The sequence below is a fragment of the Erpetoichthys calabaricus genome, chromosome 3, assembly GCF_900747795.2.
Source record: "Erpetoichthys calabaricus chromosome 3, fErpCal1.3, whole genome shotgun sequence".
NCBI lineage: Eukaryota > Metazoa > Chordata > Cladistia > Polypteriformes > Polypteridae > Erpetoichthys > Erpetoichthys calabaricus.
In genome coordinates, this window is record NC_041396.2 from 291,063,187 (window position 1) to 291,089,057 (window position 25,871).

General features: G+C 41.5%; 2 protein-coding genes across 5 annotated transcripts in view; one reads left to right on the forward strand and one right to left on the reverse strand.

Annotated features, from left to right (window-relative positions):
- LOC114649088 (leucine-rich repeat-containing protein 3-like) overlaps positions 1-18,141 on the forward strand; it is a 49,053-nt gene extending 30,912 nt beyond the window's left edge. For both annotated transcript variants that reach the window (XM_028798518.2, XM_051924373.1), the window contains exon 3: positions 17,146-18,141. In XM_028798518.2, coding sequence (XP_028654351.1) covers positions 17,201-17,974 — 774 coding nt within the window. In that variant the 5' untranslated portion in view covers positions 17,146-17,200 and the 3' untranslated portion in view covers positions 17,975-18,141. The remainder of the gene's footprint in view (positions 1-17,145) is intronic.
- Positions 18,142-23,616: 5,475 nt separating this feature from the next.
- The window catches only part of aaas (achalasia, adrenocortical insufficiency, alacrimia), a 137,036-nt gene continuing 134,781 nt past the window's right edge, over positions 23,617-25,871 (reverse strand). For all 3 annotated transcript variants that reach the window (XM_051924357.1, XM_028798517.2, XM_028798516.2), the window contains exon 17: positions 23,617-25,472. In XM_051924357.1, coding sequence (XP_051780317.1) covers positions 25,326-25,472 — 147 coding nt within the window. In that variant the 3' untranslated portion in view covers positions 23,617-25,325. The remainder of the gene's footprint in view (positions 25,473-25,871) is intronic.

Here is a 25,871-nt window from a genome sequence, read left to right on the forward strand (position 1 = left end):
TGATGGAGCAATAGCTCATATGGCGTGGAGATCCATGCAAGTTTTGAGGGAGATGTTTCTGGGGAAGCCGATCCTCCTGTGGAGCGATGTCGGGTGTCCTTCAAGTTCGTCTGATCTCACTCCAAGTGACTTCTTCTTGAGGGGCCCTCTCAAGTCGAAGGTATTCACACACCAACCTCAAAACCTTGAAGCCATTATTCCCCTTGAAATGACTGAACAAGTCATTAAAGCGTTCAGAAATCATCTCATCGTTTTTAAAACACAGTGAAAAAAATCTATTTTGTATAGCCTTTCTTGTGTCGTAATGAAATGTATTTTATCTTGTAGCATTTTTGTAGAATAAACCTTTGAAATGTGATACTTTTTTTGGCTCACCCTGTAAAATGAAGTTTGTTAGGCCTCATAAATATCGCAGTTAAGGGTGTTAGACAGCTCAAGGATGTCTGTTCAGCCTCCTCTGCTGAATCTGTGCCTAGCAATGGGTGAGCCTTTGAACCTGTCAGAGCTCCAACTATGCTCTGTTATGCTTGAAGCAGGATAATGTTCATTATTAGATATGAAATTTGTTATGCAAGACAATTAAAAAAGGTGTTATGATGAATAAGCACTGTAAAAGATAGATAGATATGGCAGTACATGCTAAAAAAAACAAATCTGAACGGTACCATACAAGACCGATATAAAAGACACTGCACAACCATAGATACAAAAGGCACTATGTACAGGCCATGCCACATTACACAATTTTTCCAGTGATATTCAGTGACAGACTTCATTTATATAACATTAAATCAATGTCACATTATGTGTCTTCAAGTTGTAGGTTGTGTCAGATTTGCAGATCATAGTTGCTGATCTCATCTCTGGACTATGCACTTTAAATACCTGAAAATCGCCGTTCAAGACACGCTTAGCATCTAAGGCTGCCCCTTCTTCTGCCAGACAAGAGCATGCTGCCTGATGGAGCTGGTGCTGAATGGTGGGTTTACAGGTACAGCAAGTTCATCTGCAGTTTTGGTCCTTCTTTCCATTCTTTTGAGGTATATAAACCCTAAGACATCTGATAGATTAGGTTCCCTTCTATTTGTGAGGTCCAAAACATCTGTGTTCCTTATTCCATTCCTACATTCTATGCATCATACTTCTAGAGGACATTCAGAAAAAGGTTTGGGCATAATTATGCTGGAAGGGTAGCACGTAGTTGCTAAATGTGACATACCCAGCAATTCAAGGGTTGTGCTCGAAGTGGATTCAGAAAGTATTCAGATCTTTTCACCTTTTGTACACTTTAATGTGTTGTGGATGGAATTTTAAATTGATACATTTTTACCACACTTAATAATCCATAATAACATCAAGTAAAAACCTACAGAAAGGTTTGGAAAATATTAAAAATAATAAATTGAAATCTCTCATTCATAAAAGTATTCAGACAAAAAAATTCAGTACTGTGTCAAGCCCATTTGACAGCAAATCCAGCTCTGAGTCTTCTTGGTAAGTCTCTACAAGCTCTGAACACCTGGATTTAGGTACCTTATTCCATTCTTCCTGGCAGATCCTGTCAAGGTAAATTGGAAGGAAAGCATCTGTGAAGTGCCATCTTCAGGTCTCTCCACTCATGTTCTATGGGGTTTGTGTCTGGGCCAGTCAAGGTCAGTCAGAGTCTTGTCCCAGAGACCCTCCAGTATCGTCATTGTTGTGATGAAAGGTAACCCATCGCCCCAGTCTGAGGTGGCGTACACTGTGTAGCAGGTTTACTTAAAGGACTTATCTTTATTTAGCTGCATTCATCCTTCCTCCAGTTCTACACCAGTCTCCCTGTCCCTGCATCCACATAGTATGGTGCTGCCACCACCACAGTTCACCTTAGGGATGGTATCAGGCAGGTGATGAGCAGTGACTGGTTTTCGCCGGACAGCGTGCTTTGAGTTCTGCCCAAAGAGTTTGTTTTTTGTCTCATCAGACCACTGAATCTTTTTCCTTGTGCTTTCAGTGTCCTTTAAACTGTCCTATGCCTTTTACTCAAGACTGGCTTCTGTCTATCTACTCTACCATAAACTCTTGATTGTTGGAGTGCCGATTATATGCTTGTCCTTCCAAAATATTCTTAGCACAGAACTTCTAAAAACTCTGTTAGAATGATCAATGGGTTCTTGGTCACTTCACTGACCAAACTCCTTCTTGCCTGGTTACTCAGTTTGCCTAGATGGCCAACTCCAGGTTGTGTTCTGGGGGTCACAAACTTCTTCCATTTCACATTTCTTGAGGCCACTGTGCTTCTAGGAACACCCAAAACTTTAGAAATGGTTACATAACTTTGTTTTGAAAATTGCCTCACCACAGTCTAAGGTCTATGAAGAGTTCCATAGACTTCATGTTTCTTGGTTTTTGTCCTGACATGAAGTGTGAATTGTGGACCTCACATATTCTAAACGGAGTCCAATTAATTCAGTTGGACACAGGTGGACTACAGTCAAGTTTCACACACATCTTAAGGAGAATTAAAGTAAACAGGATGCACCTGAGCACAATTTGGAGTGTCACAGCCAAGGGCCTAAACACATCTATGAATGAGAGATTTTAGTTTTTGATTTGTGATAAATCTGGAAACCATTCTGAAAATACATTTTCACTTTGTAATTATAGTTTGAGTATACTGATGGATAATTTATCCATTTAAAATTAAATCTGCAACACACAGTGTGCAGAAAGTGAAAGGGTCTAAATTCTTTCTGAATCCACTGCATACACTATGTGTGTACACTAACAAATATCCCCTAATTCTGTCCTTGTATAGTGCCTTAGAATGGTCTTCAGTATAGAAAGCTGCTACATAGGAATTATAATGCATCACCTTGGGACTCTTGGTGAGTCTCTACACTTGCTTGTGCTTCCACTGCAATAACAATACATACATTAATACTTAGCTTGATGTATCTGTACAGTGTCTTGAGATGGTCTTCACTGCTTTGAGGCGCTATATCCTATGGCTGAAAAGCTGAACCCTTGTTTTCCTGTACAACACACTATGACAGAGTCCACCTTTTAATAAAAATACAAAAAAAGAGCAGTGAGCTGCATTAACATGGCTCATAAAAGTTAAAAAATGGTCTCAATGTGAAATGTCAAATCTCCATTCACTGTTCCAGCGGGTATTCATAAATATTTTCATTAACACATAAAACCGACAGATGACCTGTGTCGTTCAGTCTTCTCATAACATTCTCCACTTGAGCCCTGCCAAAATCAAAACATGTGAGAAAAAGGATATTAAGTGCCAACACGGAAATGCATGCGCGTTTTTAAATAAGTAAAGTGAATGAAACACGAAAATAAACATCCGTTTATTTAAAGTGATGGATTGAGGTCACCACAAGGAAACGGCAACGTGCAAGTAGCAGGTGGCTGCAAAATTACCATCACGCTCCTGCACTCCAGTTAATTAACACACAAATTGCCCGGCAAATGAATGAAAATTCAATTCATTTTAATATTTGCATAAATTTGAGCCCACACCTGCCACTCAAGAGGTGATTCGAATCGGAGCGGCACGTTTGGCGAAGCGCCCAAAGCTCCGCACAGCCGCTTCTCGGCGTTTCCAGGCAAACTGGAAATTCTGAACGTATAATGCTCAACTAATTAGAGCAAGACAGGGAGAGTTTAGGAGCATGCGCTCATAACGCGCTGCTGCACTCGCCACACCACGTGGATTGGGACCCGAGTGCAGCGAGTGAAACCCCAGCACCGCACTGGGATAGTACGAGTGTTTTTTTTTTTGTTTTTTTTAAACGGTGGCTGGGTGTCAATCCTGCTAACAACCCCCATGTTTTCCCAGTAGGTTGGCGAACCTGCTTGTAGGGCTGGATGCAGATTAACGTTGTACCCAGTACGAAGCAATTGCAGGTTAATAGACGTTTATTCATTTACATTATTCTACCGTTGACTGCACAATCTAATATATAAAGTCGTGGCATTTCCTACATGGCACCGATATTTTTATTGAATAATTTTTCAATTACAATTAATTTCATAATACGGCAAAAGTAACATTGCCAAACCTGCTTAATAGACTTCAGCGTGTCCACGAAGTCCAACTCCGCTGTTTCTTCTTATCTGCCTTCGTCCCTTTTAACTTTCCCATACTTCTCTTTTAACATTTCTAGTTTTTCTTTTTAGCTTATGGTGTTTGTTTCATACAGGAGAAAAGCACGACTGTATTTGTGCTTTCACTGGAGCACGTTGGTCTGTCATATTGGCACGGCGCCGTGCCGCCCAGCCCCCTGTGCGTGTGTATGATTGGTTCAGAATGGGCGCGTAGTTATGGCGGGCTTTTTTTACAGAGAGAGCGAGAGGGCGGCGAAATTAGAACACGTATGCTGCGTTTCTATTGGACAGTCAGGAAAATCTGAGTTTCCGTGAACGCCTTACGAAGTCGGAGCCCCGAGCCGGACAAGTCGGCGAAAACAACGGTACACGAATTATATGGGTTGAGACATAACGCTGACCTTTCACTTCAGTCAATTGTGTTAGATTTTTTTTAAATAAAAAAACGAATTAGCATAAACTGCCATAATTCGGCTGTTCATAAGAAATGTAATTTTACTTTTATGAAGTAGAAGAAGTACATAATAAACAAACAGTTGCATCAAATATTAGAAATTTTAAAATGTGTTTCACTTTAAATGTAAAAGTCTAAATGATCTCTAGGTTGTAAGAGAAAAATTTAAAAACAACATTCATATTCACTAACCTTGAAATACTGGTCTAAACCGATACCCTGCATAATTTATATTTGGAATTTGTCACTTTTAACCTTCTGGAAGAAGCTTTTAGAGGGCTATGACAACCAGTAAAGAATAAAATGATCAGCAACCTCGAAATAGCACAAAACAACACTCCATAAGCCTATATTACTGATCCACATTTTTTTGTAGTTTCGTGAAAAGGAGTAACATTGACCTCTCATACTCCATTAGCAGATAAACCCTTAGGGTTGGTTGATGTGGCCTGCACAACTTTTAAATCCTTTGGATTATTTTTACTGAAGGTACCTTATCGGTTTAGTGTTTATCATAAGGGTGTAATTTTCCATGCAAAATAGGATCCAAAAATTGGCTAAAATTAGGGGTTTTTTTCGGGTCTAGAGGGCCAAAAGTGGAAGGGAGGGACGTCTTGCAAACTAGATATCAAGATCAGTCAAACGGTATACCATGTGTCTTGGGGTTTCTCATACTGGTGAGAGTTAGGAGATGGCAGACAAAAAAAAAATTTGAAGTGATTTCAGAAACCGCTTTTTTGTTGTCAAGTGATACACCTTTAGCACTGCACGATGCTTCCCAACGCTGACCCACCAGAATTGTAGCTAGCATGCTATTCTTCACCGGACTTGCTTGAGACCACTGTCAAATTTGACGAGTTTTCCAGTGATTTTAAGTTGTAGCCATTATCTACATTAATATTAGTGAGTTTGGAGCTCACTCCCATGAAGTCCATTCGCGTAATGCAACATACCCAAACAACTCTCTCCAACTAGTCCCACAGCTCACACAGACAAAATCAAGCAGGTTTTATATTGTTTTAGTCATATAGCTGAAAAACTATGAATGTTCATCTGGAAATACAGTGCCTAGAATGTAGGCAAGGAATAAGGAACGCAGGTGTTTTGGACTTCACAAACAGAAGAGAAGTTCATCAGTCTGTCTCATGTGTTATGTACAATGACAGATTGGCAAAAAGAAAGAAAGGGTGGAGAATATGGCCAAACTCGCTGTACATATCACCCCTTCATAAAGCACCAGCTCTATCAGACAGCACACATAGAGTTGGTGCTGTACGAAGGGTAAAAATAATGGCAAGTTTTTTTCTTTTTTCCTACCCCATTATTTCATGATACATAAAGCACAAAATATCAGATAGATGAGCTTCTCTACTGTTTGTGAGGTCTAAAACTCCAATGCTCCTTATTCATCATCGCTGCATTCTATGCATTGTACTACTGGAACAGCATTCAGTGGTTGTCTGCACACAGAGCCCACCCACACAACTAAAACAAAATTAAATCTGTTTGATGTTGTTGGGTGAGTCAAGGACTAGCTGGAATTAGTCTATGGGGATGTCACACTAGATGACTGATGGTCACAGCAGTGTGCCGCCAACTGCTTCCAACTCACTAAGATTATGTAAATGAAGGTTACAACTGAATGTCACTGACAGTCACTGGCTCGGATTACATTTGGAAAACCAGATGTTACTGTGAATTGCGCTGTAATGTTTCCAAGTTCAACCACAGTGTAAGAAAATTGTGTGTGTGTGTGTGTATATATCTCTATTATAAAAAAAAATCCTGTAGAGAAACAGTTACGGCTATGATACGTGTTCTTCACATTAAGATCACAGAAGACACTTAGAAGACCCGTGAGACTAGAGAGATTGGCCACCGAGCATCTCGCGGGGACCTTAAACATGAGACTTTGTGCCAAGTGATTGACCCAGGACCATCTCGCGATGACTTAGAACATGAGATTCTTGCAAGACACGCCCTACTTACCAAATAAATGAGTGCTTTGGCTTTGAACACACACAGATCCAGGGCTCAAAGCGCATATAAAGCGTATAAGGACAATACGTTATAAATGAAACGTAGACGACAAAGCGAAGAAGAAAGCAGTACGGAGAAAAGGGACTCAAAAGCGTTGGAGAGACAAAAAGAAAAAGAATAATCTAGGTGCAAATTCAGAAAATAAGGAAAGTAATTATCAGCCCGGAACAAGTGGAATTAAAAAAAAAAAAAAAAAGCATATCCAATCGGGACGTTTGCGCTATACACACGCAGAGCAGATTAGAGATTATGAAAGTAATGATAAGTAATTATCAGCCCGGAACAAGTGGAATTAAAAAAAGCACGTCCAATCCGGATGTTGGCGCTATACACATGCAGAGCAGATTAGAGATTATGAAAGCAGTAGAATTTGAAAGGCTCAAAAAAAAAAATAGTTGGCGCGATACACATGTGGAGAAAGTTAAAGAATATGAAAGTAGGAAAATTAGAAAGTATAAAAAAAAAAAGATCAAAGGAGCACAAACAAACAGAAATTATTACTTGAAAAAGGGAAAATAATCACCACGGACCAGGTGTCATTAAAAAAAGCAGGATAAAGGGAGGTCAGAAATAAAAGACAGAGTAGAAAACAAAGTAAAACGTCAAAAAAAGGTTAAAAAACAAGGGGTCCAAACACATGCAGAGCAGGTTAGAGATAATGAAAACTGGAATTCAAAAGACTCAAAAAAAAAAACATAAGCGCGAAACACATGCAGAGCAAGATACAGAATATGAAAGCAGAAAAAAACTACAGTGTCAAAAAAAAAGAAAGTAAACTTCGCATTAGTGCAAAGAAAGAGAAATTATTACTCTGAGAAATAACGAAAAGGCGAATAGAGATCAAATATATGAACATAGGTGATATTTCAGAAGTATGTAAATATTGTAAGACTTTGAAGTTAAAGGCAAGAGAATTTCAAAAACGTAGTTTACCTCACATGCATTTATTGGTTACTTTGCAAAAAAAGTTATTAACTGCTGATGATGTACTGTAGATCGTATTGTCTGTGCTGAAATTCCAAACAGAGAAACCTATCCTGAATTGTGGTACAAAGTCATTAAACACATGTGTCACTGAACTCATTAAAAAGATTCAGCACGTTGGGTCTCGAAAGATTCCAAATATTGTTTTTACAGAAGTTCTGAAATAAAAGTGAAACTAATGAAATAGCAACAATTCAAAGAAAAAAAAAATCTTAAAAGTGTGTATCCAGAAAAACAAAAATGGGGGCTGGCGAGCGAAGAGAGCAGGGGGCGAAGCCCCCTAGTATATATTATATATGGATATGGATGACAATACCATTCTATACAGTGCATCCGGAAAGTATTCACAGCGAATCACTTTTTCCACATTTTATTATGTTACAGCCTTATTCCAAAATGGATTAAATTCATTTTTTTCCCTCAGAATTCTACACACAACACCCCATAATGACAACGTGAAAAACATTTGAGATTTTTGCAAATTTATTAAAAATAAAAAAATTGAGAAAGCACATGTACATAAGTATTCACAGCCTTTGCCATGAAGCTCAAAATTGAGCTCATGTGCATCCTGTTTCCCCTGATCATCCTTGAGATGTTTCTGCAGCTTAATTGGAGTCCACCTGTGGTAAATTCAGTTGATTGGACATGATTTGGAAAGGCACACACCTGTCTATATAACGTCCCACAGTTGACAGTTCATGTCAGAGCACAAACCAAGCATGAAGGCAAAGGAATTGTCTGTAGACCTCCAAGACAGGATTGTCTCGAGGCACAAATCTGGGGAAGGTTACAAAAAAATGTCTGCTGCTTTGAAGGTCCCAATGAGCACACTGGCCTCCATCATCCGTAAGTGGAAGAAGTTCGAAACCACCAGGACTCTTCCTAGAGCTGGCCGGCCATCTAAACTGAGTGATCGGGGGAGAAGGGCCTTAGTCAGGGAGGTGACCAAGAACCCAATGGTCACTCTGTCAGAGATCTAGAGGTCCTCTGTGGAGAGGAGAACCTTCCAGAAGGACCACCATCTCTGCAGCAATCCACCAATCAGGCCTGTATGGTATAGTGGCCAGACGGAAGCCACTCCTTAATAAAAGGCACATGGCAGCCCGCCTGGAGTTTGCCAAAAGGCACCTGAAGGACTCTCAGACCATGAGAAAGAAAATTCTCTGGTCTGATGAGACAAAGATTGAACTCTTTGGTGTGAATGCCTGGCGTCACGTTTGGAGGAAACCAGGCACTGCTCATCACCAGGACAATATCATCCCTACAGTGAAGCATAGTGGTGGCAGCATCATGCTGTGGGGATGTTTTTCAGTGGCAGGGATTGGGAGACTAGTCAGGATAAAGGGAAAGATGACTGCAGCAATGTACAGAGACATCCTGGATGAAAACCTGCTCCAGAGCAGTCTTGACCTCAGACTGGGGCGACGGATCATCTTTCAGCAGGACAACGACCCTAAGCACACAGCCAAGATATCAAAGGAGTGGCTTCAGGACAACTCTGTGAATGTCCTTGAGTGGCCCAGCCAGAGCCCAGACTTGAATCCGATTGAACATCTCTGGAGAGATCTTAAAATGGCTGTGCACCGACGCTTCCCATCCAACCTGATGGAGCTTGAGAGGTGCTGCAAAGAGGAATGGGCGAAACTGGCCAAGGATAGGTGTGCCAAGCTTGTGGCATCATATTCAAAAAGACTTGAGGCTGGAATTGCTGCCAAAGGTGCATCGACAAAGTATTGAGCAAAGGCTGTGAATACTTATGTACATGGGATTTCTCAGTTTTTTTATTTTTAATAAATTTGCAAAAACCTCAAGTAAACTTTTTTCACGTTGTCATTATGGGGTGTTGTGTGTAGAATTCTGAGGAAAAAAATGAATTTAATCTATTTTGGAATAAGGCTGTAACATAACAAAATGTGGAAAAAGTGATGCGCTGTGAATACTTTCCGGATGCACTGTACATCTGGCATGGCGCGAGTCTGTGAAAACTGAGAAATTCCGATTGGCCAGCAATTTCACGTTGAAAAGCTCCTGTGGTTATAAACTCAACCGTGGACAGAACTTGTAAAGGAGCAGATAGAGCACAATTCTCAAAAGCCTGCCTTTGTAAAGCAGGCGCCAGCTCAGCACTCAGCGCCAAGAGAAGAGCTCTTGGAAATCTAAATCGACTTAGAAGCCAGTCATCATCATCATCTATGAATATGTACTCTCTTTTTATTCTTCCCTTTGTGATATCTTCTAACAACGCTCAAGCAGCCATGGTAGTTGGACTAGTTTGGCCAATCCGTGCAACATTATTGTTACAGAATGATTACAGTCAAGTGCTTTAAATTTGTAAACTATATACAATTAATTTCATGTATTAGATAAATCCTGCATCATGGATGTGAATGTAAAAAAAAAGAAAGGGAGACAACACAGAATCAGTAGCATGGCTTTGACGCTGGGGGCCAGCCATTTACAGAATCAAGCAGAAACGTGCGTACACATGATCTGAGGCTGCCGTGAAAATGTGTATAGCGTTACACCAAGTTTAGTTTTTATGCATCTTGAAGTGAGCGTGGAGACAAGCATTTGTGACATTTCTGTGCATACACACGGTTTATACATGAGGCGCCTGGTGTTTATGGTGTTAGCAACATTACATTTGCACCACACTTCTTTGAACGTGGGCCATATAACTACTGTATCTTGGTCTCGAATTACAATAAAAACATCTTCCATATTGCAGCTGGGTCACACGACTTGTTGGCAAAATCCAGACATGCTTCCCTATGGTTTTTTCTGGCCAATGATTCAATCTGTTCCACCATCCCATGCAGACCAGTGTTCTACAGAGCTCTTGATATGCTTGACTGATGTACCTGTCCTTCAGCCTCAGCCACTTAACTCTGTAGCTCTTTCAAAGTGATCAGCGGCCTTTCTGGCTTCTCTCACAAGTCTCCTTATTTGTACAGACAGTTTTGAGGGGTGACCTTTTCTAGACCGCATTTAAGTACACTGTTTGACGTCACTTCCCGATAGCTGAATGAACAGCGCCCACTGGGATGGCTAAACACATGGATATTGTTTGCTGCCAATTTCCTAGTTTATGTTTCTGTTATTTTTATCTCTTAGTTATTTGGAGCACTCCTTAGTGTTCATTTTTACAGCTGTCCATCATATTCACAACCTGAATAATCTTCACTTAATTGTGAAAATGTGGTAGTTATATGAATTATTTAGTAGTGGAGGCCAAGGCCAAGTAGATGGCAGTTGTATCCTCATTAGGCAAACTGAGTTTGCAACAGTACAGATAATGAAGACTTGTGCAAACAGCAGATTTATTTATTTAAGATTTTTTTTTCCAACATGATGTCACATACAGAAATGTACTTTCAGTACATTATATAAAAATATCTCAGAAGACAAAAGATTTGTTATTCATCACAGACAATTGATCAAGGGTTTGAATACTTTTGAATGGCTCTGTACACAATAGGTGGTTGTATCTCTCTCTCTCATATCATATATATACACACATATGTATATATTTATACATATACCACAAGCATACATACACACAGTGGATATAAAAAGTCTACACACCCCTGGCAAAATGGCAGGTTTTGTGTGATATAAAAATGAACCCAAGAGAAATCCTGTCAGAACTTATTCCACCTTCATTCCTAAACTGCAATCTATACAAAGAACGTTAAAACAAATCAGAAAAAGTCAGTCAGTCAGTCATTATCCAACCCGCTATCCTAACAGAGGGTCACAGGGGTCTGTTGGAGCCAATCCCAGCCAACACAGGGCACAAGGCAGGAACAAATCCCAGGCAGGGCACCAGCCCACCGCAGGGCACACACACACACTAGGGACAATTTAGGATCGTCAATGCGCCTAACCTGCGGTCTTTGGACTGTGGGAGGAAACCAGAGCGCCCAGAGGAAACCCATAGGAAAAAACAAAATCAAACAAAAACCCTGCTGTATTAGTGTGCACACCCCCTAAACTGATACTTAATTGAAGACCCTTTTCATTTTATTACAGTACTCAGTCTTTTTGGGCAAGACTATCAGTTTGGCTCATCTGGAGTTGGCAATTTTTGCCCAGGAATAAGGATTATATAAATATATTGTATAGTTTACTGTCAAATAATGTAAAGAGTACGTGACATGTGTTTCGCCCTTATTTGGGCTCATCAGGCGTACACACTCACTGCACCCCTCTCAGGGATCGAACCTCGGACGTCAGCACCACAATCTGATTGTATGAGAGGGCACCGTGGTGGATGTTTGCCGACTTGCAGACCAACCACAAGCATTACCTGGTAGGTAACCACCCATACAATCAGATTGTGATTCAGACTACAAATGCTATGAATGTAATCACCCCGATCTCCAGGCTGTCAAATAAACGAACCGCACGCCGTGGCGCTTCACCTCTGATGCTCGAGGTTCGATCCCCGAGAGGGGTGCAGTTAGTGTGTACGCCTGATGAGCCCAAATAAGGGCGAAACACATGTCACGTACTCTTTACATTATTTGACCGTAAACTATGCAACATTCTATGATCTGCTTCTCGCAACTGAGAGGGCACCATGGTGGATGCTTGCCAACTTGCAGACCAACCACAAGCGTTATCTGATAGGTAATCACCCATACAATCAGATTGTGATTCAGACTATGAATGCTATGAATATATATATATATTATATTTGCAGCTGGAGATCCACAAAGGGAGAAAAATGAATCACGTATTGTAAAGTAGTTTTTATTCCTGAGCTTTCAACCCCTGCCAGGGGTCTTCATCAGAGGATAATGATTAGACTTATAAGAATCAAAGGCAATATATAGCAAAAAAATTATGTATGGGGGAGGTGGCTAAGTCGTCAGAGTGATCAGGAGGGGGGGGGGTACTGGGTGTAAAGTCCATCCATCCATTGTCTCCCGCTTATTCGAGGTCAGGTCGCGGGGACAGCAGCTTGAGCAGAGATGCCCAGACTTCCCTCTCCCCGGCCACTTCTTCTAGCTCTTCCGGGAGAATCCCAAGGCGTTCCCAGGCCAGTCGAGAGACATAGTCCCTCCAATGTGTCCTGGGTCTTCCCTGGGGCCTCCTCCCGGTTAGACGTGCCCGGAACACCTCACCAGGGAGGCGTCCAGGAGGCATCCTGATCAGATGCCCGAGCCACCTCATCTGACTCCTCTCGATGCGGAGGAGCAGCGGCTCTACTCTGAGCCCCTCCCGGATGACTGAGCTTCTCACCCTATCTTTAAGGGAAAGCCCAGACACCCTGCGGAGGAAACTCATTTCAGCCGCTTGTATTCGCGATCTCGTTCTTTCGGTCACTACCCATAGCTCATGACCATAGGTGAGGGTAGGAACATAGATCGACTGGTAAATTGAGAGCTTCGCCTTGCGGCTCAGCTCCTTTTTCACCACGACAGACCGATGCAGCGCCCGCATTACTGCGGATGCCGCACCAATCCGCCAGTCGATCTCACGCTCCATTCTTCCCTCACTCCTGAACAAGACCCCGAGATACTTGAACTCCTCCACTTGGGGCAGGATCTCGCTACCAACCCTGAGAGGGCACTCTACCCTTTTCCGGCTGAGGACCATGGTCTCGGATTTGGAGGTGCTGATTCTCATCCCAACCGCTTCACACTCGGCTGCGAACCGATCCAGAGAGAGCTGAAGATCACGGCCTGATGAAGCAGACAGGACAACATCATCTGCAAAAAGCAGTGACCCAATCCTGAGCCCACCAAACCGGACCCCCTAAACGCCCTGGCTGCGCCTAGAAATTCTGTCCATAAAAGTTATGAACAGAATCGGTGACAAAGGGCAGCCCTGGCGGAGTCCAACTCTCACTGGAAACGGGTTCGACTTACTGCCAGCAATGCGGACCAGGCTCTGGCAACGATCGTACAGGGACCGAACAGCCCCGTTTATGAATATGTTCTTCTTAAGATTGCATATGCTGGATTTATGTCCAAGTGTCCATTGATGGCGTTCTCGCAATCCCCCCGATCACACTGACTTTGCAACCTCCACCACCTCCCAACGTAATTTTTTTGCTGTATATTGCCTTTGATTCTTGTAAGTCTAAGCATTATCCTCTGATGAAGACACCTGGCAGGGGATGAAAGCTCAGAAATAAAAGGTACTTTATGATATGTGATTAATTTTTCTCCCTTTGTGGATCTCCAGCTGAAAATATGCAAACCGTATCACAGACCTTCTCTTGCATATATATATTATATATATTGTGAACGGGGGGGCTGATCACACCCCTAAAGATGCTGCAGATGTTTTATCAGACTGTTGTGGCAAGCGCCCTCTTCTACGTGGTGGTGTGCTGGGGAGGCAGCATAAAGAAGAGGAAACTGGTGAGGAAGGCAGGCTCTATTGTAGGCATGGAGCTGGACAGTTTGACATCCGTGGCAGAGCGACGGGCACTGAGCAGACTCCTGTCAATCATGGAGAATCCACTGCATCCACTGAACAGGATCATCTCCAGACAGAGGAGCAGCTTCAGAGACAGACTGCTGTCACTGTCCTGCTCCACTGACAGACTGAGGAGATCGTTCCTCCCCCACACTATGCGACTCTTCAATTCTACTTCGGTTGGGGGGGGGGGGGGGGGGTATACATTTAACATTATACTAAGTTAATTTCTGTTATACCTGCATTTTTATCACTCTTTAATTTAATATTGTTTTTTTATCAATATGCTGCTGCTGGAGTATGTGAATTTCCCCTTGGGATTAATAAAGTATCTATCTATATATCTAGAGGATACAAACGCTCCTCTAAAAAACGCTGAAAGACTACCTTCACATTGGTCCCTTACTTGCTGGGCTTACTTGAGGCTGCTCTGTTGCACGGTACTTCGCCTACTTAAAAGCCTGAACAGCACCTATTGATTTTTTTGATTGATTTCTTTTCTCTCTCTCGCTCTCTTTTTCTGACATTCTCTGCTCCTGACTCCTTTGAAGAGGAAGATATGTTTGCATTCTTTTAATTGTGAGACGGAACTGTCATCTCTGTCTTGTCAAGGAGCACGTTTAAACTTTTGAAAGAGACAAATGTTCGTTTGCAGTGTTTGAATGAAGTTCCTGTCTCTATAACCTCCAGTGTTTCTGTGCAAATCTGTGACCCAAGCATAACATATTATACATACTGTATACAGTGCATCCGGAAAGTATTCACAGCGCATCACTTTTTCCACATTTTGTTATGTTACAGCCTTATTCCAAAATGGATTAAATTCATTTTTTTCCTCATAATTCTACACACAACACCCCATAATGACAACATGAAAAAAGTTTGAGATTTTTGCAGATTTATCAAAAATAAAAAAACTGAGATAGCACATGTACATAAGTATTCACAGCCTTTGCCATGAAGCTCGAAATTGAGCTCAGGTGCATCCTGTTTCCCCTGATCATCCTTGAGATGTTTCTGCAGCTTCATTGGAGTCCACCTGTGGTAAATTCAGTTGACTGGACATGATTTGGAAAGGCACACACCTGTCTATATAAGGTCCCACAGTTGACAGTTCATGTCAGAGCACAAACCAAGCATGAAGTCAAAGGAATTGTCTGTAGCCCTCTGAGACAGGATTGTCTCGAGGCACAAATCTGGGGAAGGTTACAGAAAAATTTCTGCTGCTTTGAAGGTCCCAATGAGCACAGTGGCCTCCATCATCTGTAAGTGGAAGAAGTTCGAAACCACCAGGACTCTTCCTAGAGCTGGTCGGCCATCTAAACTGAGCGATCAGGGGAGAAGGGCATTAGTCAGAGAGGTGACCAAGAAGCCGATGGTCACTCTGTCAGAGCTCCAGAGGTCCCCTGAGGAGAGAGGAGAACCTTCCAGAAGGACAACCATCTCTGCAGCAATCCACCAATCAGGCCTGTATGGTAGAGTGGCCAGACGGAAGCCACTCCTTAGTAAAAGGCACATGGCAGCCGCCTGGAGTTTGCCAAAATGCACCTGAAGGACTCTCAGACCATGAGAAAGAAAATTCTCAATCTGATGATTGAACTCTTTGGTGTGAATGCCAGGCGTCACGTTTGGAGGAAACCAGGCACCGCTCATCACCAGGCCAATACCATCCCTACAGTGAAGCATGGTGGTGGCAGCATCATGCTGTGGGGATGTTTTTCAGCGGCAGGGACTGGGAGACTAGTCAGGATAAAGGGAAAGATGACTGCAGCAATGTACAGAGACATCCTGGATGAAAACCTGCTCCAGAGCGCTCTTGACCTCAGACTGGGGCGACGGTTCATCTTTCAGCAGGACAACGACCCTAAGCACACAGCCAAGATATCAAAGGAGTGGCTTCAGGACAACTCTGTGAATGTCCTTGAGTGGCCCAGCCAGAGCCCAGACTTGAATCCGATTGATCATCTCTGGAGAGATCTTAAAATGGCTGTGCACCGACGCTTCCCATCCAACCTGATGGAGCTTGAGAGGTGCTGCAAAGAGGAATGGGCCAAACTGGCCAAGGATAGGTGTGCCAAGCTTGTGGCATCATATTCAAAAAGACTTGAGGCTGTAATTGCTGCCAAAGGTGCATCGACAAAGTATTGAGCAAAGGCTGTGAATACTTATGTACATGGGATTTCTCAGTTTTTTTATTTTTAACAAATTTGCAAAAACCTTAAGTAAACTTTTTTCACGTTGTCATTATGGGGTGTTGTGTGTAGAATTCTGAGGAAAAAAATGAATTTAATCCATTTTGGAATAAGGCTGTAACATAACAAAAGGTGTAAAAAGTGATGCACTGTATATACACACATATACATACTCCCAAACACACAGTATATTAGAAAGTAATGTGAAGAGATGATGGTTCTGGTACCGTCAAAGTCTTTTTATGACATAAATTTTGTCCCTTGATACGCACAGATCAACGCTATTCCAACAGTTTAACCAGCCTCCATTTTTTGCAGAAGGGTCCTGTAATGGTTCAAAAGAATATCACAACAAATTCACCTTAATGCAGTGACCTCTGTGGTCCCCTGATCTCAGTTTAATGAAGCATCATGGGGCTGAGATTGAATACACAGGCAGGGTTAGATTCATCATTCAGTAATTTACTGCAACTGTAGGAGTTTCCCCTGCCTCTCACTTGCACTCTTTTTCTGTGTGCATGGCACAACAAGTTCGTAATGTTTTGAGGTCACAAGGTGGCTCTACTCAGTACTGCGTGAGGATGCCTAAAAAAGTGGCCACAAGGTGTACAGCTTAATTAAGACTTCATAATGAAAGCCAACCACTGCTGAAGCCCTCCAGTACCACAGAGAGTAACGCAAGCAGTTCAGCATTTTGCACAGTTCACATGTGGCCTTGTCCTTTACAAGTGGCACTTTCTACAGTAAACACAAGAGTGACAAATCTGTGTTTTGTAAACCCAGTGTAGTTTATCTACTACAGCTAAAATGCAACATTCAAAAGTATTAGACTAACAAAAAAGTATTTGAAGGGGGTGAAGATGCAGGAAATTAATTATTCTCATATCTGTTATTTCAAAATCAATTAATCTACTATTATTTTTTTCCCCTCATCAGGTTGCAGCAGGAAGGTGCTTTCACCCTTGTGGCCAGCGGCGGCTATGTATAAAATATGGCCGGCTGTTGGCGTGCTCCACTGCAGTCAGGGAAGCTCTTCTGGGCTTTTCTTGTGCTTTCACTGTGCGGACAAGGCATCCTCTTGTGCCCTGAAGGATGCCATTGTGCCTGGGAGACTAAAACAGTGCACTGTGCCAGAGTTGGCTTACGGCAGATCCCGATGGCCATACCGCCCAACACGGTGGCCCTGCATCTGGAAGGCAATGAAATCAGCTCCATCCCAGATGGAGTCTTCCAGAACCTGCCCCACTTGCGAGAACTTTACCTTTCTCACAACCAGATTGACAGCTTGGCACCAGGAGCCTTCCGTCACCTAAGTGACGAACTCAAACTGCTTGACCTCTCTGACAATCGTCTTCAGCAAGCCAACCGGGAAGATTTTGGACTCACCAGAGCCAAAACCAGGCTGTTCCACAACCCCTGGCATTGCACATGTGCTCTTCAGGAACTGATGGAGACTCTTAACCTGGAACCAGAGACTGTGAATGGCATTGTTTGTGAGAGTTCAGAACAGAGCAGTGAGCACGCAGGCCAGCCCCTGGTCAAACTATTGGATGCAGGTGTGAATTTTTGCAGTCTGCAGCGTAAAACAACTGACATCGCAATGCTGGTTACCATGTTCATCTGGTTCACTATGGTCATCGCCTATGTGGTGTATTATGTGCGACAGAACCAAGCAGAGGCACGGCGGCATCTGGAATACCTGAAGAGCTTGCCAACACCTCTGAAGGGAGGCTCGGAGACGGACACACTCAGCACAGGCATGTGAAGTGTGATGGGTCAAAAAGGCAAAGGATAAGCTCACGCATAAAGTGATATGGGCCAGCAGGAATGAAGAAGTTATTAAGCACTAAAAACAGACTTGTAACAATTACCAATGTGGCTGCAGAGACTGTTACAAAAGAAGTATTTTATAGTAGATTTTTTTTTTTATTTTGAGAGACAGAAAGAGAACCTTTAGAGAATGAGCAGACTGTGACCCTCTGACCACGGTCTCCAGTGCTCAAAGAAAAGGCTTAAGATACATTTTTCTTTTTGCTACCTGCACTTACTACCTCAGACCCTTTTTAAAGTCACTCAGCCCCACATCCCTTACTTACTGTGCCGATGTATGTAGATGATAGACTGATTTAGCTTCTCTTGCTCCTTCTAGTTTTGTATGAGACAAAGGCTATAATTCTTCAGTATGGTCCTAGTCAAAAGAGACAGGCTCTGGGGTTCTCCATTTCAAAGTGGTGTAAAAAAGAGACAGCTCCTCAAAACTAGTCCAACAAAACAAAGGCTGGGTTAGTGACTTCATATAGTCTAGTGTAGGCAGCATTAGCATCTCTAGCCCAACTTGGCCTTCACCAAGAAGCTAGCTTAAATTCTCTACTCAATCTTTAAGAGTCCAGTCTGGTCTGGAGTACTGAAGGAACACATCCAGATCCTCCAGTCCAACTTAAAAAAGATGCATACTGAACTCTGCCAGGCAGCCTGGTTACAACATAATATCTCTATAGTTCAAACCTGTTTAGAGAATAAACTGACCTGAAGTCTGAAAACTAATGGTTTAGACAAGAGAATGGCTTACCTTCAGAAAATAAAATGTTGAATCTACCAACAATTAGAGAGCGAGGGGGGATGGACTTTTCAAACACAGTTCACGATTTTCAAGCCGAGCCCAGTTTAGAACAAACAGGATGACACCTACTAGAAGAAAAGGCAGTCTGAGCCCCCATATTACAGTCTAAGTAGTCTCCCTAACCAAATCTAGTATACTCCAGAAGAAAGAAAAACAAGCTGAAAACACTAAAGTTCAGTATTTTACTGAAACTCAGATGTCCCAAACCCGGCCAGGTAAAAACAAGTGGAAAGACAACCTTTATGCTTTAGGCATCTTTTGAGGAAGGGACAACCTTATTGTGTCTACTCTAGTTTAAACAGAATGAGCCTTTTTAAGCCAGTCAAGTCTAGTAGAGAGGCAGCCTCGGGATCTAATTAAGACAAATACCAATCTGACCATCCTCGTCTTTAAAGAGTAAAGCTGAAACTGGAAGAGGGGCAAGACTGCCTCTCTTCCAATGAATCTTAGTTCAGAAAAGACAAGTTCAGCCACTCCTGATCAATCTGGTATAGAAGTTGGGATTGGAAAATCTCAAAATTTCACATTATGATTACAGTGACCAAAATGATCATGGTTTTCGGTATCGCAGTATTGTTAAAAATGTTGAAACAGATCATAAACTGTTGTCATTTAAAAAACAAAAATTAACTAACTGTCTCACATGCTTTAACTCTTGCATACATGGATTGGGCTTTTAACAAACACTATTGCATACCTAGGGTCTTTAGAAACCCAGCATATATTTATATATAAATCAAACCACAAATAACTAACCAACTTTTATTGAAACCTCTTCCCTGAACACTTTGTTTTTAAACTAATATATATATATACAGTACTGTGCAAAAGTTTTAGGCAGGTGTGAAAAAATGCTGTAAACAAAGAATGCTTTCAGAAATATAAATAATGATTGCATTTTATAAATTGATAACAATAAACAAAGTGACCGAACAAAAGAAAAATCTAAATCAAATCAATATTTGGTGTTACTACCTTTTGCCTTCAAACCAGCATCAATTCTTCTAGGTACACTTGCACAAAGTCAGGGATTTTGTAGGATTCTAGTCAGGTGTCTGATCAACCAATGATACCAAACAGGTGCTAATGATCATCAATGTCACACGTAGGTTGAAACACAGTCATTAACTGAAACAGAAACAGCTGTGTAGGAGGCTTCAAACTGGGTGAGGAATAGCCAAACTCTGCTACCAAGGTGAGATTGTGGAAGACAGTTTCATGTCATGGCAAGATTGAGCACAGCAACAAGACACAAGGTAGTTCTACTGCATCAGCAAGGTCTCTCCCAGATAAAGATTTCAAAGCAGACTGGGGTTTCAAGATGTGCTGTTCAAGCTCTTTTGAAGAAGCACAAAGAAACGGGCAACGTTGAGGATCGCAGACGCAGTGGTCGGCCAAGGAAACTTAGTGCAGCAGATGAAAGACACATCAAACTTATTACCCTTCGAAATCGGAAGATGTCCAGCAGTGCCATCAGCTCAGAACTGGCAGAAACCAGTGGGACCCAGGTACACCCATCTACTGTCCGGAGAAGTCTGGCCAGAAGTGGTCTTCATGGAAAAGTTGCAGCCAAAAAGCCATACCTCCGACGTGGAAACAAGGCCAAGCGACTCAAGTATGCACGAAAACATAGGAACTGGGGTGCAGAAAAATGGCAGCAGGTGCTCTGGACTGATGAGTCAAAATTTGAAATATTTGGCTGTAGCAGAAGGCAGTTTGTTCGTCGAAGGGCTGGAGAGCGGTACAATAATGAGTGTCTGCAGGCAACAGTGAAGCATGGTGGAGGTTCCTTGAACGTTTGGGGCTGCATTTCTGCAAATGGAGTTGGAGATTTGGTCAGGATTAATGGTGTTCTCAATGCTGGGAAATACAGGCAGATACTTATCCATCAAGTAATACCATCAGGGAGGCGTATGATTTGCCCCAAATTTATTCTGCAGCAGGACAACGACCCCAAACATACAGCCAAAGTCATTAAGAACTATCTTCAGCGTAAAGAAGAACAAGAAGTCCTGGAAGTGATGGTATGGCCCCCACAGAGCCCAGGGATATGCACTGGCAATCGGAAGGTTGCCAGTTCGAATCCTGTAAATGCCAAATGCCAAAAGGGACTCTGCTCTGTTGGGCCCTTAACCTGCAATTGCTGAGCGCTTTGAGTAGTGAGAAAAGCGCTATATAAATGCAAAGAATTATTATTATTATCATCATCATCGAGTGTGTCTGGGATTACATGAAGAGATAGAAGGATGTGAGGAAGCCTACATCCACAGATGATCTGTGGTTAGTTCTCCAAGATGTTTGGAACAACCTACCAGCCGAGTTCCTTCAAAAACTGTGTGCAAGTGTACCTAGAAGAATTGATGCTGTTTTGAAGGCAAAGGGGGTGGTCACACCAAATATTGCTTTGATTTAGATTTCTCTTTTGTTCATTCACTGCATTTTGTTGATTGATGAAAATAAATGATTAACACTTCCATTTTTGAAAGCATTCTTTGTTTACAGCATTTTTTCACACCTGCCTAAAACTTTTGCACAGTACTGTATATAAATTACACAATTGTTGTCTGCCTCTAAGCACAATAATCCCAGACCACTTTTACATTTTTGTGATTATTGCAATGTGGCTCCTGGCACACTCTACAGCAATCAATTGTTTTGAAGTCTAGAGATACTGAACACACAGTATGTAGCAACTTCAGTGTTTTTTGTCCACTTTTGCTTCTATAAGAAGCAGTTTCAGGTGATGTGACTTGTGCCGTTTCACTCTCTGCAGCTGCCTGCCCCTTCACTTTCAACCCCCTCTTCTCATCTGAGCTCTACAAGATTCATGAACTGTTGGCATAAGAAGTGTCAATCTGCACCATGACTCTTTCCGAATGGTAGTCTGCTGTCAACAAGACGAGCTCTTTCAAGGGCTTGCTGTGCTAAGAGGCATCATGGCATGGCATTTCTTTTCCTATCTCTTCTCTCTCTAAACTGGTAATCCCTACAAAGAAATCCTAGAAAAAAAGATGTTTTGTTTGAGCTCAAACACAGCACTTAAAATGTGTATGAAAAAAACAGACACTGTAACGCATTCAGGACTGCTAACGACTATACATTTTAGGCAAATCATAATAAAATACATTTTTAATTATTTTGGCATATTTCTGGTAGTAAATTTCTGCAGATGAAATAAACAAAGCATATTTGGGCAAATATGCAATATATGACCCTGTAAGAGCTGGAAAAATGCCGTCACTACCAGAGGTATTTATAAGGGTTAAACTAGTTGTTTTAATGTCAGATGCCACAAACAGACAAATAAACTAAATAGCTTTCATGAATTCCATTCTGGAACTTTTGTATTGATTTTAGCACTAGAATATACTTCAGCCTGTTTATTGCCTTCAGCAAAGCTTAGTAGTTTCTTCTAAAGCATGGTCTAAACAAAGGGCACTCCTTGCCTGCATCTTCGACACTGAACAGCCGATTGACAAATCCTGTACAGTAATCCCTCCTCCATCGCTGGGGTTGCGTTCCAGAGCCACCCGCGAAATAAGAAAATCCGCGAAGTAGAAACCATATGTTTATATGGTTATTTTTATATATTTTAAGCCCTTACAAACTCTCCCACACTATTATAAACATTTCACGCACAGTTATACAGCATAAACCCTTTGTATTCTCTTAGATATTAGGTAAGATTCGTTGAAATTATGTATGTGTAAACAGTTTACATACACTAAAACCTAAATATTATTTTAAAGATATCGAGCGTCTCCGATATCACATATGTTACAGCCATTACAACAGACAGGCCACCAGCAATAAATACGTACAATGCAAGAAAAATTGTATACAGTAAAATGTGTGTACAGCGACACTAAACTATGTACATGTAATAAGTACTGTACGTAAATAATTAATTATGGTTACTCACCAACAATGACACGACGACTTGTCCGATAATGATGAGTTTAATTTTACTGCACAACAAAGGATAGCGTTACAGCTCTTCTAAAGGAGCCTCTTCAGGCGACTGTTTAGCACTGTCGTTGTTCTTCTTCCATCACTCTTCAATCCAAATCCCTAAAGCAGATTTCATCCAGACTACTGCCTTATCACGTCCCCTTGCAACTCGTTTTGCGCCCTGATTAAAAGACACTGCGGCCGTAGATCTTATATGCTTTTCCTCCTTTTTAAATAAAAAGAATCGTGGACTCATTGATGCTGTAATTGTGTCCTACAGCGGTGTAGCTGTTTCCTTCCTTCAGCATATCCAAAACTTTTACCTTTTCTGCAATCCTGAAGCATTAGCAGTAACGTGCATTAATGCTGAATGAGTGAGATGAGACTTCCTGGTTAATGCAGCACTCCGTTGCTGAGCCAATCAGCAGCACACAGGAACTTAACTGCGTGCTCTGATTGGGTAGCTTCTCAGCCATCCGCCAATAGCGTCCCTTGTTTGAATTCAAATGCATCCCTTGTTTGAATTCAAATGGGCAAATCAACTGAGGAAGCACACGTACTGTAGACCGCAGACATCCGCGAAGCAGTGAAAAATCCGCGATATATATTCACATAGGCTTACATTTAAAATCCGCGATGGAGTGAAGCTGCGAAAGACGAAGCGCGATATAGCGAGGGATCACTGTAGTGCCAAGCCCCAGTCAGCAGCAACTGTATCACAGAGATGACATCTTATGTATGCAAGTAAAAAAAAAAAAAGTATATAATGAAAAAAAATAAATAAGTAACACAGTATACACAATTACTACAATAGTAATTTTGAAAAGATGGTGAATATTCTTGCAACAGCTAAGAGAAATTACTTACCAAACAAATGTCTGGGAAATTTGTGCTTTAAAAATCAGAATTTGTAGGAATTGTTTATTTTGTTTGGGATACCCACAATCCTGTGACAAATTTCAAGCCCCACATACTGTACGTAGTGAAATACTCATTAGAGCACATAACACGAACACCTCATATTGGAAAATCAATTAGCAAGTTAAACTGCACATTTCTGCAACTTTCTTTCTGCACGTTCTGTAGATAGGATAGTCAATTTCTCCAACACTTTTAAAAATAAAATCAAAATAGGACCATACTTAATTTTCGAAGGCTGAAAGTGCTCTGAACCACTTTCATCAAGCACTAGATACCCAGTTTTGGTACTTGTGCTTGATTATGCACTTTTTAGGGAATACAGCATTTGTTTCAAAAACACAGCAGCTGACAAAGTTTCTAGAGATAACTAAAATATAACGTAGTGTAATAACGAGTGGGTTGTTAATTGTAACAGCCAGTAACTGTCCCATCCCTACATATAAGACAAAAGCCCAATCTTTAAATTCTAAATTTGAGATTTTTTTGCTTCTCTAGATGACCAATCTTCTCTAATGTAGACTACACAAGGAGTAAACGAGAATCCATCCCCCCTCTTTGATGTAGTTTAGAAGGGAGCCCTGCCCTGCCTTTCCATTTCAGTTTTGTCTATAAAACAGATTGGTGAAGCTCTCTACCCAGGCTACTTGCAGAAACAGTTCAGCTAATCTTGGTTCTCAAGAAAGGCTCAGCGTCAAGTTAAGAAAGGGCCTCTGCTACTGAACCCCGTGCCCCGCTTGTGCAAAATGCTGTGGGCTCAGCCAGCTGCAATCCCAACTTGGACCTTTTCCACAAATATAGGTCAGAGTCACTCCAAAGTTAGTATCATGAATGTTCATGCTCTTTTTGGAGCTGCTTAGTTTTTCTCTACAACTTTCAGGGATAGCTTTGTAATTTTTAATTTAGATGCTCCTTTAAAACATGCTAATGCCTGCATTGTCATTTCTGAAGCGTTTGCTGTTTTCATTTGGCCTCAGAGCAGCAACTGACTTGCCAGGGGTAAATGAAGTAGCAAGAAAGAATGTTAAAATTTTACAGATTTTCACTAGGTTTACTTTTTGCACCACATTTTCCAGCTGCTCCTCCTTTTGTGGAAAATGAGGCATTCAGGGTGGAGATCATAATTTGTATTAAAAAGCCATTTTTAAGTGTAATTTTAAAACATATTTCAATAAACTATTTTAGAGGCTTTTCTTTTTGGCTCTGAGTTTCTAAGCATGCTGCCTAAAGCAAAAATGTACTAGAAATAAAAGGGCGGACTCTCGCTGCCCACAGAGGTCAGCAAAACTGTACACAGAGCACTGCACAGTACACTATTATCTAATCATTACCCTCTGGGATTAGCATTACAAGCCTTCAACTCCAGCAGCAGGAACTGTGGTTAAATATGGAGAAAGGCCGGTTCTTACAATTATAAGTTAGTGCTTTACTATATGAAATAAAAAGCAAAAAATACATACACACAAAATTCAACACCGGAAATCATTTCCACCACTGTAACACATTAGGACATTAAAAGATTATTTTTTCCTCTGCTCTTTAAATTGGAAGCCAAATCAGTCCCACATCCCTTTGCATAGTCCTTTTTCCAAATATAAATGAGTGGGGTCCACAAGTGCAAGTAGCTTCAAGTGCTCATCTCTGTGAAGAGTTGCCTGTCGATATTCACACCTTGAGAATGAGAAACTGGTGGGCTTGAGCCCAGGCTGAGGCGAGGCAATCCGGCAGTCACGAAGTAGAAGGGAACATGGCAGATTCTCCCACTGGACCAGCACTGTCAAAGATAGAACACAATTACTCCACTGGACTGTCTGGGTTAACACACAAAACCAAAACTGTATGCCACTCGGCTTGAATGACAGACTGGGCTCTCCCCTTAGCTAATGGTGCTGACATTCTTATCAAAGTATTAATAAATGTACACATGTACTAAATTATTTGCTGATTCATACACATACTCGATAAAATACATTTTACTACAATAATTTCACAGAAAAAAAAATTAAAATGTATTCATCACAATCAAGAAAACGTGATTCTTCTGCACACTTTGATGAATCTTACCAGCATTCACATTACATAATTAGTATGCATATTTAACAAGCAGATTCTTACCAATTCAAAGAAATAAAATTCAGGGCTTCCCTGCTCTCACAGAGCCAGCCGTATAATA